General features: G+C 37.9%; 1 protein-coding gene across 3 annotated transcripts in view; it reads left to right on the top strand.

Moving 5' to 3' along the window:
- Positions 1 to 20,118, top strand: part of KLHL4 (kelch like family member 4) — a 76,161-nt gene that overhangs the window by 41,958 nt on the left and 14,085 nt on the right. For all 3 annotated transcript variants that reach the window (XM_018070863.3, XM_018070862.3, XM_018070861.3), the window contains exons 3-5: positions 16,293 to 16,463; positions 16,905 to 17,041; positions 17,557 to 17,753. In XM_018070863.3, the coding sequence (XP_017926352.1) occupies positions 16,293 to 16,463; positions 16,905 to 17,041; positions 17,557 to 17,753 (505 nt within the window). The remainder of the gene's footprint in view (positions 1 to 16,292; positions 16,464 to 16,904; positions 17,042 to 17,556; positions 17,754 to 20,118) is intronic.

The following is a 20,118-nucleotide window of genomic DNA, read 5'->3' as shown; positions in this document are numbered from 1 at the left end:
ACCCAAATTAAATAGTGCAAGACTTAAAGGAACCCTTCTGACCCATAGGCTTGCTCATGAATAATTTCCCATGACAAATAACAAATAAATGAGGGCTTAAGTGACCAAAACTCCTTAGTTTTGTCCAAACAGCAGCCAGTTGTGACTAACCAATACCTGCTAAGTCATAACAGATGAATAAATGTCTTATTGGCACAAGGGTAAGGACAGCTCCCAGTGTGCCTGGGGACTGTCTTGTCAGTGTTGCTCAGGGAACAGGCTCAACAGGTACCAAACTAGAAGCACCTAAAATGATAGGACCTGCTCCCTTATGGAAGTTGCATCTATAGTTTGGAAAAAAGATGAGCAGTGGACAAGATATGTTTACTGACCTGATTCTCACTAATCTACTCCTTGAATGAGGATTAGGACCTGTACACAGGTGAAAAACACAGCAACTGCCTAAAACCTGAATAGCTACCAGATAATTTTGTTTATTTGTACAGTATATTTCCCACTATAAAATTTTCTGGTATTACTGGGATGATCATAAAGCTAAACCTGCAGAGTATGGCCATGTCAATGAAGAGTGAAAACCTTCAAAGGTTTCAGATTTGGCTTAAAGAAGGAGCTTAGTGAACTCTGAAAGAGCACATGGAAGATAACCTGTGAATTACTGCTGGTTCAGAGGGCTGAACTGTGAAGGGTTGTGCATTTTAGCTGTTGAGGACCATCTCTGGATGCAACCTTTTGAGATTCAGTCTCCTCTATCAGGGAGACCTTGAAGCATTCCCACTTCTTTCAAAGAAAGTGATCTGACAGTGTCCAGAGACATCAGCATGAACTGGGAGGATTTGAGTGTTAGATTTTGCTTGACAGGCGACAAAAACTTTGCTCTTGTGTGCAACACTTGAACACACACTGAACACACAAACTGACAGAGAACTGGAGCCTCCTGACAAGAAGAATCATGAAAATGAATTACTTTGATTACTCCCCTAGATAAAGTCTGGACTCACAGGCCTGACTGTATTGACCTTTGCCTGTGAGACTGTGCCCAGCGTTTATTACATTCTGCTACTCTGCCACATCCATTTCTGTGTCCCTGCTAGGTTTGTGATTCCATAACTATACTATTGTACACCATGTGTGCTGGTGAAGTATGTGTGAGGCTCATTTCCTAGTTGCCCAAAGGCAGTTAGATTTCACTAATGAATGGATCATCCATTCATCATTTTTCTCTTATGCATTTTTTTCCCCCTAATTTTATGGCTGAAAAATTGCTGACAAACTCTAGTTTGGGACAAACTCCAGTTTTGCTAAAGACATATGGTTTCTAATTTTCCATATGAGACAAAATATACTTCTAATTAATTGTCATAGAATCTTTTGATGTCATAATTCAAGCAGTTGGTACTGATGCACATGGAAAGAGAGAACTTGGGAGGAGTATCCTCCCAAAGGCAATGCTTTTCTGTGGTGATTATTTTTGGTGTACAGCTATTTGATAGCTCACCTTAAGGCTTGAAAACTCTTGTTTTTTCTTTCTTTTTTAGCCATATGAAAATAGCTATCAGACTGTTTCCCTCACTGTCTCTCACAGACATATACACACACATACGTGTACATGACTATTTTGGGTGTTATCCCCTATGTGAGGGTTTTCTCTTGAGTTCTATTTTTAATTCCAGCAGCAGATGACAGTCTTGGCTCACGTTCTAGTGTGAAATGAAGGTACCACTAGGAAAAATACCCTTTCAGTTGTTGCAGTATCCTAGAAGATACTGAAAAATGGAAATGAAAAAAAAAAAAAAATCAGTGTGCAGTACCTGACCCCAGTTTCTTGCTCCTAGGCTGCTGTTTTTTCAGTTACCTAATGTGGCACAGGGTACAGATGTTGTCAAGGTTTTTTTTCTCCTGAGCATTTTACTGGGGAGAGTCCACACTCACCAAGTCCTCCAAAGTTGGCAACAGATGCTCATTGAAGCAATGCCTGCCTAATTTGTCAATACAAAAGACAGCTTCCAAAAAAGAAAACAGGTGATAATTTTCCTGGTGAGAGTGGAATGTGTGAATTATTCTATGAAACCACTGGTCCAAGCAGGTTTTTGGCACTAAGAGCACAGTTCTGGGTATCCAAATACACAGTCCTACCACCTACACATGAGAATGACTGACAATGAATCACAAGGCCCCAGGGATTGGAAGGACTGTGATGTGCCCTGTGCAGAGGAGATGACAGAGTGCTGCATTCAGTGGAACATCATGACACTATTTCCCCCTCATGAGTAAGAATTCAGCTCCATGAACCATCTCTGATGCACAAAGTAAAAGTTTAGAACTGATGATTCCTAATCTCACAGCACAGCGGCCTTTGTTGCTAAAACAAAATTACTTCAGATTTATTTTTCCTGAATCTCCAGCATTTTGAAAGAAAGCTTTCAAAAAAACCTCAACTTTAACAAATAAAAGGTTTAAAAATGTAAATAATGTTGGACATCTAGTCAGACAGCACTGTGACAAAGTTGGATCAGCTATGTTTAGGTGCTTCCTTGGTTATCTGTAATACAATTTAAGCTCCTTATTTCGTTGATCTTTCCCTGATAGACATAGGTAGCATATTGTTCCCCTTATGCCTTTTATTCCCACGCTATCCTTCTTTACACAATTTGTTCATATGTTTGAAAATTGCTGTAAGTCTAAAGAGCTGCAATTCTTGCAGTCTTTTTTCAGAAGCCCCATGTCTGACAGGCAGGATATTTTCATTGCTGTCCTGTGTGTCCCCAGCCTGTCTGTCTGCACTTGCAGTACTGGGGACAGATCTGGATGTGTTCCTGTTGGAGTCTGGCAATTCTAGTGCAGAGCTGGATTACTTATGTGTCATCCTGACTAAAAATCTGTTTGAATATCCTGTTCAGTTGTTGTTCTGGGTTTTTTTCTCAACAACATGCTGCTATTGCTCATGACTGGCTTGTGATTCATGTGAAACTCCTGCCCATGTACCAAAGACCTGTTCCCAAACCATCTGTACATTTTTGCAATTATTGTTCCCAAAACCAGTACTTTGCACAAATGGATTTCATTTCATGTTTCAGATAATGTCTCCAATTGGCTGAGTTAATATCCAGTTCTTATTTACTGATTTAATATTCAGTTCTGATCCTATGCCCAAATACACTTGCAGCTCTCAGTTTGGCAGGATCTTCAATTGTAATACAGTTCCTATCAGAGATATCTCTTTATTTCTTCCTCCCTTCAAGTAATTCAGAAACATTATGAGAAGTTGTAGTGGAACTTCAGTGCTAAGTTCCTTAGGAACCCCATTTGATTTACCTCCCTATTTATCAATGAACCATTGATAATTACTTTAGTAGCATGATTTTAAACCAATTTCTCACTCATTCCGTAATGGTTTACTCCAAACAGTCCTTCAGGTTGAACTTAGTCCTCTCTGAGACAGTGTCAAATATTCTCATGCCCAAGATATAAATGGCAACCACTTCTTTTCTGTTCTCCATAATGTCTACTAAAACCTATTAATGAGGCCCTTCAATTTGCTTGGACATGTTGTTCTTGGCAAATTCTTGCTGACTGTTAATCTTCTCTCTTATTTCTCAGTGCTTAGAAATAATAATTATATTACTTTTAACTGTAGAATTTGGCAAGAGTTAACAACTAGAAAAAGAAATTATGTTTGTGTCTTGAGGAAAATTTTGCAGTTTCTTTAGCACTTATAGCAATTTAATGCCTATTTAAGGAGTATATTTATAAAAGGTGATTTTATGCAAGTCTGTTGTGGATAACCAAAATGCTTCAATGCTACCCAGGGGACAAGGAAAAACTAATTGTCTTCTAGGAATGATCTTTAGCTGAAGGTCAAAATATGAATTTGAAACTGGAGGCATTTGAAATGGATTATGCAAGATTTTGTAGCTGATCTCTCAGAGGTGCTGCTAGAACAGTCCACGTGGCCCTGCAAGGCTTTAGTGGGGTGGAAGAGCTGATGGCAGCCGGGATTGAGGGGACATTCCAGGGAATGGTGACTGGGGAACAGCCACTGGAATCACTGTGATGCTGCATCTGCAAGTGCCAGAGATCCCTTTGGTTGTAGGTCTGAACTGAACTAAGGCATGTGTAGCACACGAGGTACTCAGCGAACATCAAGCTGAGTTTTAATAGAATTATATGGAAATCCACTCCCAACTGGTTGAAAATTATGGGCAGGAGTAACCAAGAAAATTCGTTATCTAATGTTTGCTAACTGTAGAAAATCTATAAAGTTATAGTAAGTGGTATTTGATGCAGCACTAAAATCTAAGAGGAGAAACACATTTTTCCCAGCAGTTAGGAATCAATGAAGTGACCAATGAATTGATTCTGACTTAACAAACTCTTTGGCCTCATACAAGAGCTTTTGCTACAGAAATTAGAATCAATATGTCTCAAAGGCATCCTCAGATTTTATTCCTACTCTCATCTCCTATTATGACATTTTCTGAAGAACTTGAAAAAGCAAAAAGTACGTGAAATCTAAGTGGGCTGAAACACTATTAAAGATGAAAGGGATAAGTAGGTTTGTATTTTGAAATTAATGTTATATTCACCCTGTAGAAGGAGTGGATATTTATTCAAAATATTTTTTCCATAGCTGCATAAATAGAATAATAGAAAAATTTAAGCTGAAAAGAACCTCTGAATGTCATCAAGTCTAACTCTGTTCACCCACCAAGAAAGCTAAAATGAGAAATAATATGGCTTACTAGAAACACACAATATTTTACAGGCCTACATTTAACATACCTAGCTTTCAAAGATGAGTTATTACAGGCAAGGGAAAAAAAATACCATTTAATAGTAATTTAAGAAAGTAGGACAATTCCATTCATTTCAAAACAATTTTTTTATGATTCAATTATCTTCTCATTTTCACTCCATAGAGCTCCCTCTCAGCAAAGACAGCTGTTAAATTACTTTTTAAAGAGTTATTACTGGTCTTAAAATCGCCTCTTAATGTCTCCAGAAAAAGTTAAGGAGATGATTAAACACATATGCCCCATGCAGAGCAGTTTTTACAGACACACTGAGCACATGCAATTGAAAGATCAACAAGAAATCTATGGCTGTTGAAGCATTCTTGGAAAAGGGGGACAGGGTTTGCTGGGTTTGAAAGTTGTAGCCAGAGAGTTCTGAAAGAAAGGAACTATTTATTTTCACCCTTGGAAGAGCCTATTGTTTACTTTGAAATACTCTAATAATGAACATCACTGAAATCTTTCACTTTTCAAAATTAAAGGGATTTGTTTGTTACAGTCAAACAACAAAGTTAACACAATATAGACCAGTTTGGTTTAGCTCCTTTCATTCTGCTAGGATAAAATAATGATATTATATTTAGGGAATGACTATATCAGGTGATAATATAAAGAATATGGCTCGTGTAGGGCATACCTGTTGTTATGCAGGTAAAATAGATACAAAAATGAAGCTCAAGTACTGTTGGGGTTCACAGAAAGAGCTTAAGATAAGCACAGGAAAAACTTCAGAAAAAATCTCTAAAACAAAGTTCTATCCAAATTTCCTCCTCTGTGACATCAGACTCCACCTCAGTGACTCCACCAACAGATGCACCAGCACAGGAATGTCCCACACAGCTCTGACAGCAAATCTGCTCCCAGCCCACCCCCTTCCCTCCTTTTGGAAGCAAACACTTAACAGGGAGAGCTCAGTTCAAAGTGAACTAGAATAGAAAGAAGAAGAGCAAAGAGCCTGGGTCTATCCAATAATTAGGAGCATAAAACACCTTTGACTTCATTGTAGTAACTGTTTCCATTCTATAGGACAAATCAGAATTTGTCCTGCCTGCTGCTCACAGGGAACAAGGAGGAGAACTAAAAAGATTTAAAGGAACACCCTGCCTTCATTAGAGGTTGAAATATATAACATCTAAATGACTAGAGTTTAAAAATATTAGGCAGGAAATGGGTACTGTATTCTCATGCTGTGGTTTGCAGTTGCACGAGGCTGCCTTAATTCAGCACTGAAACAACACATGGAGTGCACAGGATTAAAAGTTTGCTCTTTTGCTTTCTCAACTAAAACACATTTAGGCTAAATAAACATATCTAGTGGCAAAGGAAGCGATACCTGATACCTGATCCTTTCTTCAGTTGAAAACCTTGAGACAAAAATCTAGATTTCTTACCTGTATATTAACACTTGATTTAATTTCTACCTTTTAAACTTTATGACAAGGATCTGAAAATCAGTATCCATGGATTATATCCCAAAATTTTCACCTGCTTCTTCTGTTAACTTGGAGAAATCACTCAACCTCTTGGTATCACTGTTTACTCATGCTAAAGAGAGTATTTTCCAAGGGACACAGTAAGAACTGAGCAGGGTTTTCAGTCATCTGAATTTGACTGCAAACTGCCACACAGATGCAAAGTGGAATTCAGGTGCAGTATGACTGATTCATTATATTCTATAGTTGCACAATTTATCTTCTCATTATACTAATATCACAAAAATCAGTCTATTACTTTAACTGGAACTTTCCTGCTACACTAAGTAGACATCAGTATCCTTATAATAAAATGTTTTGAACAGCAAACAAAGGCAATAGATTTGAGAAAGTGGACTACAACTGTCACCATTTGCCATGCTTCAGTTTACCTGACAAATTAGAAGTCAAGAGGAAGGGAGGCATTCTTGCAAGAAATAAGGGTTTTCAAAGCCTGTTCATTTTAATAGAAGTTGAGAAAATGAAGAACCTTTTTGAACTGGGCAAATACACCTTGATTTAAATGGAAATTGTGAGCAAACCACTAAGAAATCCTAGGAGTTGGAGAAAAGCTATTTTAGGCTATTACATATGGTTTGTGTTGCTAGGGAAACCTCTTTTACAGTGTTCATTTAGCACAGATGCTCAGGAAAGCTCTGTGTCTCCATGTCATACCATTTCAGAGCACTGTAGAAGGTGAAGAAATAGAGATGCACATATACACATAGGTAGACAAAAATATCCCTGTAATTCTATCTTAGTCATGTTCAGTGTCTTTGGTGGAAGCTTGTTCTGTTTGTGATGTGACTACGGTGAGAAATCAAAAGCTGCGCAATTGAATCCCTGTTTTTAGACTGAAGATATTTGTTTGAACATTACCTTAATGTTTTTCCATTTGAGTTCATGTTTTAGACAGTCATCTACACAGAGCAAGAGATTTGCCTTTGCCATCTACGCAGTGAAAGTACAAGGAGAAAGGTCAGCTCTGATACCACAATTTCTGGCCACCCTTTTGACCCTGGGGCAGATGTGACTTGCCAAAACATATCCTATAACCTGCTCCATGCAGGGTTTACTGTCACAGTGCCCTGCTTTATCTCCTCAGTGCCCAGCTAGGTGCCAGCATGGGGGGCAGCTGCAGCCTGTTGGGATCAGGGATGCACCTACCTCTCTGTCGAGAGGGTGGGAGGGCTCAGACCCCAACTACAGCTTTCTGTAGAAAGTTCTCTATTTTTCCCCTTACACCAGGGAATTCTGTGCTTTTCTGGGTCCTGAAATGCAAATCAGAACATGTGCAAATGCTGTACTATGATTATATCAAGAGTTTTAAACCAAATGTACTCTTAGAACAATACTTTGTAAAAAGCATTTAAAGATGAAAATGCTTGTTCTGGGTCATGATTTTCAGGACTGTCTCACAGGGGTCACTCACAGAAAACTGTCTCCAGTCTGTCCAGCTCATTGTTCAGTTTACAGAAAGCTCCCTGTAAAGGCAGAAATTCTCTCCTGTGCCATAAGTTACCCTCACCCCCTTCTGTGTGCTGGGACAGAGGCTTAGGATGGACTTTTGATCTTTCTGTCTGAGATGCCTGACCCAGTAAAATCCCCCAGCAATGCAGCCAACACAGTCTGCTGGTAGAGCTTGTCACAGTGGATTTAGCAGCAGTGTAAGACAGATTCCTGGGAAGCTCCAGCCTGGTGATCCTGCAGGAGCCAGGCTGTTCAATCAGAACACACTGAATCAGTGAGACAAGCACAGAACGGAACAAAGCTGTAACTCAGGACTAATTTTTTTCATCTTATTTGTTTTTTCATTCACTGGAAGGATCCCAAATTCACCTATAAACAAAATTTAGGATGGCCTGTTGGTACAATATGCTGAGAAAGTCGCTCAGCATGAAGCTCCCATGGGATGCCACAAAGCAGGAGAGTTGTGTGTCTCTTATTGCTTCACTCAAATGGAGCTCAATTAGTCGTTGGCTGTTCAAAGTTTCCTTACACTTTTCCACTTGATGTTATAAATGAATCCAAAGCTGAATTTTCCACAACTAATAAAAGAACAAAATCAGGATTGGAGGGACAGTTTGGCCTATTCAGTGGAGCAGGAGAGCTCTGCTGTGTTTACTAACACTCTACTGAGCTTTCGTTCTCCATCTGAAATAATTTCCTTATATATTTAAACAAAATACATCAGGCTCATATGTCACCTTGAAATTTTCACAAGTTGTTTTGAGTCTCTAGAGTTCCTAAAACATCTTTTGTTGTTCCCCATATGTCAAGCCATCAAATAAAGGCTGTGATTCCACTTTTACTGGCTACTGCTATGACAGTTCGTAAATCAATTGATGGTAAAAGCTACAATTTTTTACCTTTTCTAATGAGTAGCTTGCAATCATAACCATAATTTAAAATAATTTTGGAGAATGAAATAGCTTAAATGTGAAACTTCTAATTTATAGATTTACAATTTTCTCATCTGTTACTTTTTTATTCTATAAACTGTTGCTGAGGTCCTTTCAGTTTTCCTATATCCCAAGTACTCTCTCTAATGGAAGACCAATTTCTAATGAAGATTACTTGGAGGAAGGACTTGCAATGTAGTAAGTGGTCTGTTCACTCATGGCAAGACAGAAAGGTAAAACCCCAGTAAAAAAGGGTCTTGACCCAGAAGTAACAGAAATACAGTTACAGCTTTGCCTGTTCAATTTAATAATTGAATTTCACATTGAATTTGGAGGGAAAATCAATTTTATTCAATGAAGAGGTTCTCAGAAGACACTTTTTAGCAAAAGGTGGCAGGAAAGGCTGAGTACCTCTAAAATATTTGATTAGCTCTCATTTCATCTTGCTGGGGGAAACAGAGCCAGTGGTAACACAATAGAACATATGATATTGCACAAAGATTAAATAACTATTAGTAGTTTCCTACAACCATAAGAGAAAACTGTATCAGAAACTTTCCAAAGGAGAAACTGGAGCATAATAATTTCCACAGAAAGGAGCATCAGTGCTTTCAGACCACCCTTAAAACATTGAGATGGGAACAGATAAGTGTTTGCCTTAACTACTTAAAGACTTTTTCCTTTAGATTTGAAATCCTCATTAAATTTATTAATACCTTCATTCAGATTTTAAATTTTTGGGATTCCCATGACCATAGGATCATAGGAAAATTCAGGCTGGAAGGGATCTCAGGATCTCAGCCCAACCCCTGCCCAAAGCACAGCCAGCTGTGATATCAGCCCAGGTTGCCCTGAACTTTGTCCAGTTGGGTCTTGATAACCCTCTAAGGATGGAGATCCTAAAACATGGGAACAGCCTGAGGCATATCTTGCAACATATTTTCACTGAAACAACACAGGTTGCAAGCAGCCTAAATAATCAATTCCTCCTTCAGGAGGCAGAAAACCAATCTAAGGGAAGATTTGTGTCTTCTCTCCAGACTAGATATTATAGCATATTATCACATGCTTCATTTAGTTATTGCTATACTACAACCTCAGCAAAGCTGTAAGACATATTTTATTGAATAAATGCAATGAAGTTGCTCTGTTATTTTCTGCAAGATCACATTACAATGCAATTTTGCCTCTCTCCAGCCTAGAATAATGAATACCACTCCAGAAAAAAGTCTGTCATAATAATACTATAAACAATATTTTCCACAATTCATATCAATAACAGACTTTCAGCCTTTATTTTTCTTTTGATTTAGTGTATGACTTGTATTTAGATTTCATGTTTTTGTTCCAATTCAATTTCAGTGAGCTGAGGCTGACACAGACCTGGCTCCTTGGAACAGTTATCACTATTTTTGGATAAATGCCACTAATGGCATTAAGAATACAGGTTTTACTAAGACATGTTGTCAGAAACAGTGTTAAATACACTTGATATTGTCAAATAAAAGCAGACCTAAAATCCCATCTGTAAAGGTGGCAAAGACAATTCTCCTTCTGTCTTAGAAAGGTGCTGTGGACTCATGAACAGAAGTTTCCTCACTAAAAAATTTCTGTAAGTTACTGTCTCAAAAACTTACTTTTCTGAGCAAGAACAATAGATGTTCAGTGGATATTAATTCCTGACATTAGCAAAAATGCACATAATAATGAATATTCTCAGGTAGTAAAAAAAGTGAAGGTCAGTGACAAAGGGTAAGAAGAAAAGATAAAGCACAATAGTCTATATAACATTAACAATTCCTTCCAGTAAATATGGAAGGGCATTCACTGAATTTTGGTTGGATTGTACTGATTTGAAAGAAAATCCCCTCAACTGAGCCAGAAATGAATACAATAGCGTAAGTTATTCAATTATCTTCCCAGACTTATATTTATGTTTTCTGAGACAGAAAACAAGAAGGTAACAATGAGCTGGAGGATACTTATCAGGTTGTCTGTATCTATGAACACATAGAAATATTTGGCTGTAACAGAGGGAAACACAGGATACAATTACACAAATAGGAGAAGGAAGGAATTGACCACAGATAAAATTACGTAGCAAACAAAACCTGGTAGAATAGAACACTTCATTTACCTCTCACATGTTCTTTCTACCTGTGAGGCTGAGCAGACCTTTACACACCTCTGTCACTCTTTTCTAATAAATCTGTAATTAGGACAGAGCACACTGGTTGAGTAGGTTAAAAATCACATTTTCCCCCCATTGCAGCAGTGTTTAGCCTTGAATGAGGTACAGATCAGCTGAAACAGGTGAGGAGATATTTTGGGACAAGCCCATAGAATTTTACATGACTGTGTAAGTGTCACAGAGTAAAACCTGAAGTGGTGCCTTCAGCTGGTGGGGGTACATTTAATGTATCTCTCAAGCTTCCCTTTGTTCCATTTTAGCCAACAGCAGTAAAAGGGGAGAGCATAAAGCAGGCCTTCTTCCCCACAATCTCTCCCATCAGGAGTCTTTCTGAAAGGTGCTTAATGAAGTAAGAAACTCAGAGTTAATTAGCTTCATCTGTCAATAGTCAGGCTTGGAGTGAAAACCAAAGTTTTTCTGCCATTGGCTTGTATTTTGTTTTCTATGTCCTCTAACTAAAAATGCCAAAGGCTCCTATCCAGCATTTAGCCATTATTTTTCATTTTGTACATTTTGACAGCTCCAAATAGTGCTATATCATGCCTTCTGGTCACGTCATTTTTTTTGTTCTTTAGAAAGATTATCACTGGCTACAAGGAAGTTGAGCAAGAAGTGCTCAGCCTTACTGAATTTCTACTTCATGACTTTTAATTTTCCTCCAACACACTCATGTCATACAAATGTGAAAGTGGAAATCATGCACTGCAGTGATGACTGCTGTTGTGCTGTTGGAATCTCTGCTAACCAAGACAATAAGTATTCCTCAGGGTTTACATTCCTTGCATGGTAAATTCCAGTGTACAATGACTTGATATTGATTCACCATGCCAGACACACAATCTTACCATGCAGGGAAACACTTCTGGCTTCTACAGGAAATGGTTAAATCAGTTGTCAACACACAGTACAATTTCCCACACTCTTCTGGGTCAAAGTTTTTTGCCTGTACCCTAAAACCTTCACACTGCAGTGAGTAAATAATAAAGGAGACAAATGCAGTAGAAATGTCAAGGCAGAGTTTGGGACAATTACTGATGTGGTACAATTTTATCAGCACCAATTAATAGAGGTGCATCAACTATACCACTGCTTTTCCTGTGTTCAGAAATGGCTTCCTAACTGGAATATTTTATTTCTCAGCTAGCTGCTGGTTTGTCTCTAACAGATGTTGCAGCTCTATCACTGATGTAGCAAAACATCTCTGAGTCTCCAGCCCCACGACATTGCCCAGCAGACAGAGGGTCAGAGCTCACACAGCTGCACAGACAGAGCTGTCTGGGGGGGGGCTGCACTTTTCTTATATAGGCAAAAATAAATGAGAGAAAAGGAAAATGATGAGTTGCATTGTATATATTGCTGCACAAACAAACTGAATTGATGAAGGTGCAGTTTTTTCTCAGGCCTTGTCACAGCTAAAGCACAAACAGTGCCCCACACTGCTGGAGTCACATTGAAGCTTCCAGCTGTGATAAAGTCTGGAGGGTGTCTCATGTCCCTCACTGGTACCCATGTGCTGCTGGTGGGATTGACAGTGCAGAGGGAAGGTGACCCCAACCCCAAATCTGGAAGTGACACCAGTAACTGAACTGTTATCTGATCAAAGTGAATTTCACAAACATCATAGCAGGTTAAAAAGATACATTCAACAAATACCCATTCAACAAATATCCAAGAAGAGAAGTGGTCACCGTAAAAACATAAATAATAGCCTTATCAACAAAAACAAAATTAAAACACTCCAACAAATCACCCAGTTTTCCTGCCATATTAGGCTTCTAAGCTTCCTTATCATCAGGTTTAATTTCTGGTTTTGGCCCCAGTCACACCGAATGAGGCACTTTAGAACATACTGAATTTAAAAAAGGACATGGCAAATAAATGGCATTTATGTTTTATCACGTTCTAATTAAATAATGAGGAAATGTGAATTTATCCTTTATAGACTGATTAAAGAAGAGTGCTCTGCTGGTTAATGAAGAGTACTTCACAAAGACAGAAGATAAATTTTACATAATTCAGAAACTTAAAGAATTGTAGGCCTAGAATGAATCAAAAAACTCATTACATTAATTCTGACTTAAGAAAAGGTGAAATTTTACCTCCTCACACGACTTCTGAGTCCCAGCTTGCTCAAGGTTCAGTGTAATCTCAGTTACCTCTCATTTCTTCACCTGTGTTTCATTTAAGTAATTACACACTCACACACAGGTGGGAGCAGGTCTTGGGAAAGTAAAAATTTACCTAAAGGTCAATGAGGCAAAGGCAAATATGTCTCTCTGAATTTAAATGTGTTGCTATCATATATCCATGTAACAACTAAACTCTGTTTCTATCATATGATTTTCTGTAATAAAACTATGAAGCAGCATCAGGAGCAGGATTTGCCTGGAATTCTTTCAGCACTCTGTCTGCCTTTGGAAGTGAATCCCTGAGAAATTTCAAGCATGGATAAACAAGTTATTCATCCCTCTTATATTTGTTACACTTAAAACATGCCATCCCAGCTCGATTTTGAAAATGTCATGTGAAATAGTGTCAGGAGTCATCCAAAAGGCGAGATGACTTTTGACAACTCCTTTTTTTTCCCCAGTAAGCTTTGGTATTTTGTATAAAAAATACCTACAATGTTCTGACATGATTCATTCTGACCAGCCATGCTGGCTAGTATTTATGTCCCTCTTATCATCTAGATGCTTAATGCTTTTTGAGTATCCCTTCAAGTTTTCAGTTTGTATCATCTGTTTCAAAAATCCATGTTGCTTTTTAAAAATGGGACCGTATTTTCACTATCCTTCACAAATCCTTACAGGAAAACTCTGAAATTATTTCACTTGGCTCTCTACCTAAAATGAAATTCATAGAACTTGGCTACTTTGGAATAATCTAAATATAGATTTCTCTCTCTAGGCTAAACCACATTTTAAGCCATTATTACCAGTGCTGATGGTGTTGTCACAACTCCATGTTCTAGTGAACACTAACTCAAAAATGACATTAAGAAATTTGGGTTCCTGATTCTTCAGAGCAATTCATTGATAATTTTCCCTCTTGATTGTGTGGATAACTAATTCTTCGGTCATCATACTGCTAATGTACTGTAGGAAACTTTTATTCTTCATATTTATTCAGATTTTGTTTGTCCAAACTTGTACACATTTCACAGAAACAGACATTTCTCTACCTGCCACCTGATTCCTTTCTGAGTAGGAAACCTTGAGTCCTCTTAACGTGCCATTCCCAGCACATTAATCCATCCCACACAGAACAGGATCTGACAGGCAAAGGGATTCCTGCCTGCCCACTTGGAGCTCCCTTGCCTGTCTTTGTGCTACATCCACTAATAAAATTCAACATAAAAACTCAAGGATACATTTCCTGGCTTCTTTCTTTAAGATACTTTAATCTCTGACTTCTTTAGTTCACTGGTACCCACTACCACATTCTGAAGGTCAATATTTGAGTTTGACAGTCATACACTAAGGAGAATAAATATTTATCTTTGAATTTGATTTTCCCCTTCCATAATATATTTTACCTACCATTTTGAACCAGCTGCTGAAGATAAACCAGCAATTATAATATTAATATCTATTAATATTAATTGAGCACTTTCTTTTGCTTCCAGTATTTTTCAGTCTCTGAAGACCATTGCCTTTGAAATAATTCATTATATTGGTGGTATTTCTGCTGTAGTTAAATGTGACTCTACAAAACATGTGAAAAAAGTACCCAGGACTAAATGAAATAATTAAACTTTCAGGCCCCTAAAAATGATTCTCTAACCACAGATATATACAGACTATTGGGAATTATTGATTTCACACAACTAGTCCTGTCTAGTTGCAATAGGGACGGTTGAGTATTATTTTAGTTGATTTCTGCAAACATCAAGGCTTAGATACAACACTTAGGAGTGGATATAATCAATCTGAAAGAGATATTTTTTAGAAAAATAATTTTCTGAGAATCATTACAGAAAACTTAAGAGAAAAATAGCAAAACAAGAATGTTACAGAGTATGAATTTGGCATCAAGTAGCTGATGCAAAACTAATGAGCATATAATCCAATTTTGCAGCTTCTTCATTTTCAATGAAGCATTGAAGAAAAACAAATAAGAAAGTAGAGTCATTAAACACACTGAGACAAATTAATTTTTGTAAGCCACAAAGTACAAAGGAAACACATTATAGGTGAACTTGGTGTGCCCCTTTTTCTTTAAAAATAAAGCAAAATAAAATGGGTTTGAAATTGCTAATAAAGAGCTTCAAAAGAAAGACAGTGAGTTTCTAGCTCTGATTTGGTCTATCTTAATGTATTTGTAATTAAAAGTATAATACTGATTCAACCTGATTTACCCCCTTTATTTACCATTTTTTTCCTCTGTTTTCTGAACTAGATGTTCAATTGTGGATGTAATCCAATATTCTGCTAAATTTAATACATTAATTTCATTAAGAGATCTTTTCTAATCACTTATGAAGTTGCATTTATAGTATCAAAGACAATCAGGAAATTTAGTCAACCAGCTGCCATTATATCCTAGTTGGGCTTGGAAATTTAAAAAATACAGGTGCTTTACATTTGAATTAAATACAACATGTTTGTCTAAATAATCTTTAGCTAAAATAGTGTTGAATATTGCAACATTTTCAAGATGTGTGATATACATGCATGTGATATAATGCATTTATATCAAAAATACATTATTATTTTACTAAAAACAGATCAATAGAAAGAGAAATATTTTTCTAGGAGAATGTCAAAAAGGTGTTTCAATCTGCAATCCAATCCATACTAAAAAGCAGTAAGGAATCGTGTTTGGAAGAGAATAAGATGAGTATTTATAAATGGAAGAGCTAACAGAATTCTAGAGTGGGAGGAATATATTTATATTGCACATTTCCATGAAAGGCAGAGAACTTTGTCTTCATTATTTACATTCAGATAGTAAAGGCCATACAATGAACTGATTCCATCAACCTCTAGTTTGGTGATTTGTCTAGAATTATATGCTCCTCCTGAAATTATCTTTAGCTTTGTTGTTATTTAGTAATGTAATTTAATGCACAAAGTAAGAAGAGAAAGAGAAATAAGACCCAGGGACATGTAATATCCAATATTTCCTACCAAAAGATATTTTAGCTTTTAGTACCACAGGAAAATAGGTTTGGTTTTGATGTGTTCTGTTTGTGAATGATCACTGATGCAAAACTGTTAAAATAAGTCAGTGGAACAACCTACTACAGATAAGTGTAGTAAACTACAGTTTATGTGCAGCCTTATGAATGAAAACTTCTAGACATGAAGCAGAAAAAGGTGGAAGACGGCACGGTAAGACCAGAATCAGGAGTGCTTTATAATTTTAATGATTGCTGTGCTGCCTTTTGAACAAAAATCAACGCAACGAGCCTTTATAGTGCCTCTGTCCCTGGCAGGCTGTCCACGACCAGCAGCTCCCTGGGAATGCCCTCCAATGGCTCCGATGAGTATTTCCAGTGCACGAACCACGCCGAGCAAACGTTCCGCAAGATGGAGAGTTACCTGCAGCAGAAGCAGCTCTGTGACGTGCTGCTCATCGCCGGCGACCAGAAGATTCCAGCGCACAGGTACGTCCCCCAGGATGGGTGATGTGGCTTCATGACATCTCCAGCTGATGCCTTCCCTGCTTAGCTATGAGTGAGCAGTTGCTATAATTAGGACATCAACTAACTGGTGTGGAACAATCTGATGTAATCAACGTTTCATACCTCTTATTTTCATTAGAAAGAAACTCAAGTACAAACCGCTGGCATTGTCTGTCTTCCCTTCTTGCTGCTGTCACACTACAGCAAGATCAGTGAAGAAAATCTGCCTGAACAAGCACTTTGGGAGAAAATTAGATTACTAATTACTCTCTTAACTTTATTACTTGCTGCTGTAAGACTTGAATACTACGCTAAATATAATGTTTCTGTTGTGCACACTATTTATGACATAACAACACTGAATTTTCTGCCTGCTATTGAGATTAGGATGTCATTTGCTGTCCCAAACTGCTCTATTTCCAGGCTGGTTCTAAGTGCAGTGTCTGATTACTTTGCTGCCATGTTCACTAACGATGTGAGAGAAGCAAAGCAGGAGGAGATCAAGATGGAGGGAGTGGATCCCGAGGCACTGAAAGCTCTGGTGCGCTACGCCTACACAGGTAATTCTGCCTCCCTCCCTGGGATCTCCCAGCTTCTGGTTCTGAACTTATACAAACTTATTACATATATTTTTATGAATTAATATACGAATTTTCATAGAATAGTTTGGGTTGGAAGGGACCTTAAAGGTCATCTGGTTCCAATGCCCTACTGTGGGCAGGGACACCCTTTACTAGACCACATTACCCAGAGCCCCATTTTGGGAAAGGTTTTTCTCTAATCACCTTTATTTTTTTTTTTACTTAGGTTTTTTTTCAACCTAATCAGATCTAACACTGTTAAAATTCCAACAAAAAAGTTCCAGTTGCTGTATTCAAAATCCACCAAATCCTGTAAGTCTGTTAAAACATATGTTTAGAGGATCCTTCAGCAAGAAAGGAAAATGAATTTGTGAACCACAGGACACTTCTTTCCAGAGAAGAACTGGGGAGAGACAAACTTCCAAATAATGAAAATACAACGAAAATCACTTAACATTTTAATTTTTTTTCCCCCCTGTATGGAAACTGCACAGGTATCCTGGAGTTAAAAGAAGACACTATAGAAAGTTTGCTGTCTGCAGCGTGCCTTCTCCAGCTCTCCCAGGTTATTGAGGTGTGCTGCAACTTCCTCATGAAGCAGCTCCATCCTTCCAACTGCCTGGGGATCCGCTCCTTTGGAGATGCCCAGGGCTGCACAGAGCTCCTGAAGGTGGCACACACGTACACTATGGTAAGGGGAACAAGCTGGTTGCTTTCCAATTATAATTAGGGAAAGAAATATTCACTTCTGTTGTTTCCCTTTCCAGAATTTTGCCTTGTGTAAAGGCATACTTAGCAAACTTTAATTTGCAGTCTGAGTGGTACCTATTTCTGCCAAAAAATGTAATAGGGGCCTTAAAATGGCTATTTTCTAGAGTCAAACAGCAATGGACCATTCTTACGCTCTTTATTCCACACAAAGAAAATTCTAAAGCTGATTTTAAGGTGAGACAGATGTAAAAAAAGTCAAAATAAAGAACGTATTGGAAAGATTTGGAATGTTAAAAAGCAGCACATCCTTGACTGGAACATAATCCTCCTCTGGCTCAAAGCAAGAAATGAATATTCAGAGCGTGGGAAACAGAAAAGCGAGATAACTTGCTGTGAAACCAAATCGAGGGATAAATATTCAGGGCAACAAGATGTGCTATCACAGCTTCAAACACAAGAAGAATAGCAACTGCTACAGCTAAATAGATATAAAAAGAACTACTTGTTAGGAGACACATGGCAGCTTTATGCTTGAAATATTAGTGCAGTATGTCAAAACAAGTTTAGAGGCTCCATAATATGCAGTGCTCTCCAGCAAGAGATTGTACACGTCCACATGCTGCAGTAAGTGAGTGGTGTGTGGGGGTTGAGGGCACTGGTTGTCCTCTTTCCTGTCACAGTAATGAATGGTTTGTTTAGCAGCAATCTACTCTCTTTTTATATTTTAAGATTTGAGAAAAAGCATTTAAGATAGATGTTCACTCAGCCTGTCCATAACAGTGTTGTCCTTGCAGCTCCACACCTTTTTATACCAGCCAAAATGAGAAACTTCCCCCCTTTACTGTTGCCTCTCTTCCCCCAGCAGCCCCAGCACGAGTGTCAGCTGTAAGCATTTAAAATTGATGGGTCAGATTTCTGCAAAGCTGAAATAAAATCATATGCTAAGACTTAACAACCTAATAACTTAATAAGAGATCCTTTTTTGTTCCTATTTTTTTTAACCCTTTGGATCCTCCAGTCTTTCCTGGGAGTCAAACCTTTACTATTCTTTGAAACAGGGTGTCACAGAAATGGCGGTTGGGTCTGTAAGAACTCTCTAGTGTGAAGGATCAGGATGAATCTATGACACTCAGCAGCACTGTGCATAAGCCTTATATTGCTTCTTCCTGAAATCAACTTCTACCACCTCTAGAACCACCTCCTGCACCTTTCATGCAACACAGACCAAGAATGCTGCCATGAAACAGGACCTTGTGTGCCATAAGCCCACCCACCAAGTTTGCAGCTCCTGACAGCTTAGAGACAGAAGAGGAAATCTGCACCTGAAATCTGAAATAAATGTAAAGAAAATTTTCTTTCAAACCCTTGAAGCGAAATTACAAATAACTTTGGAGAATAAGAGATCACAATGCATAAACACACAAGTGTTGTGGAGGAGGATAAATAAAACATTCTGTTTTGTCTCATGTCAACCTCAACCACTTGAAAATGTGTACCTTAGGGAAAGTTGTACTGTAAATATAGAGACTGGTACATTTTTAGAAGATGATGAGCTATAAACACCAGACCCATTCAACAAAACCAGACACAATGGAGGCCTTCCCCTTCAACCACTTTGACCACTGATGTGAAGTATTAACAGTTTCCTGCCTGGTCTCTTTTTGTGCAGACAGAGCTGGTTATGATAAACATCTTGTGCTATATTTGTAACTAAGAATGGACTGGCCTTCCTGTCCCTATTCTCTGAATGTCACAAAATATTAAAGCAGGATATGCACAGTAGAGCAAAGTTGACATCTCCTTTAATCACTTCTGTATTTACATCTTCGAAGAGATACAGAAAGCAAAGAAACCACTGAAAACAAACAGCACATCAATCACTAAAATTTCTTCATCTGCCCTATTTCAATCTGGTTCCCAAAGAAGATATATTAATCCCAGGTGCAGAAATAGAAATTATATTTGAAATGCAGACATGAGTTCCTATATTCATTTTTTTGCAAGTAACTTAAGCCACCATCTCTCTTCACCAAATTTCTTTTTTGCCTTTGAATTAGAAAAGTAAGCACACTAAATAAATGTTAATATCAACTCTAATATTGTTGTAACTCAACTCTACAATATACTGTTTTTATGAAAAATAATTCTTTGTAAACTCTGGGGATTAAATACACATGGCCATTTCTGGAGCTGGTGACTTTTATCATAGCATTAGTTAAGAGAGCTCTTTGTTGGGACTTTTCCAAATTTTATTGCCCAAACAGTACTTAGAACAGTAAGTTGCTGTATTTTCTGCTACTAAGAGCAGATCTTACAGTCAACAGCTGGCACAGCTCGTTCCAAAA

This window comes from Manacus vitellinus, unplaced genomic scaffold (genome assembly GCF_001715985.3).
Source record: "Manacus vitellinus isolate BGI_N305 unplaced genomic scaffold, ASM171598v3 scaffold_19_pilon, whole genome shotgun sequence".
NCBI classification, from domain to species: domain Eukaryota; kingdom Metazoa; phylum Chordata; class Aves; order Passeriformes; family Pipridae; genus Manacus; species Manacus vitellinus.
Note: the sequence above shows the minus strand (reverse complement) of the source record. Positions and strands in the feature narration are given on the sequence as shown.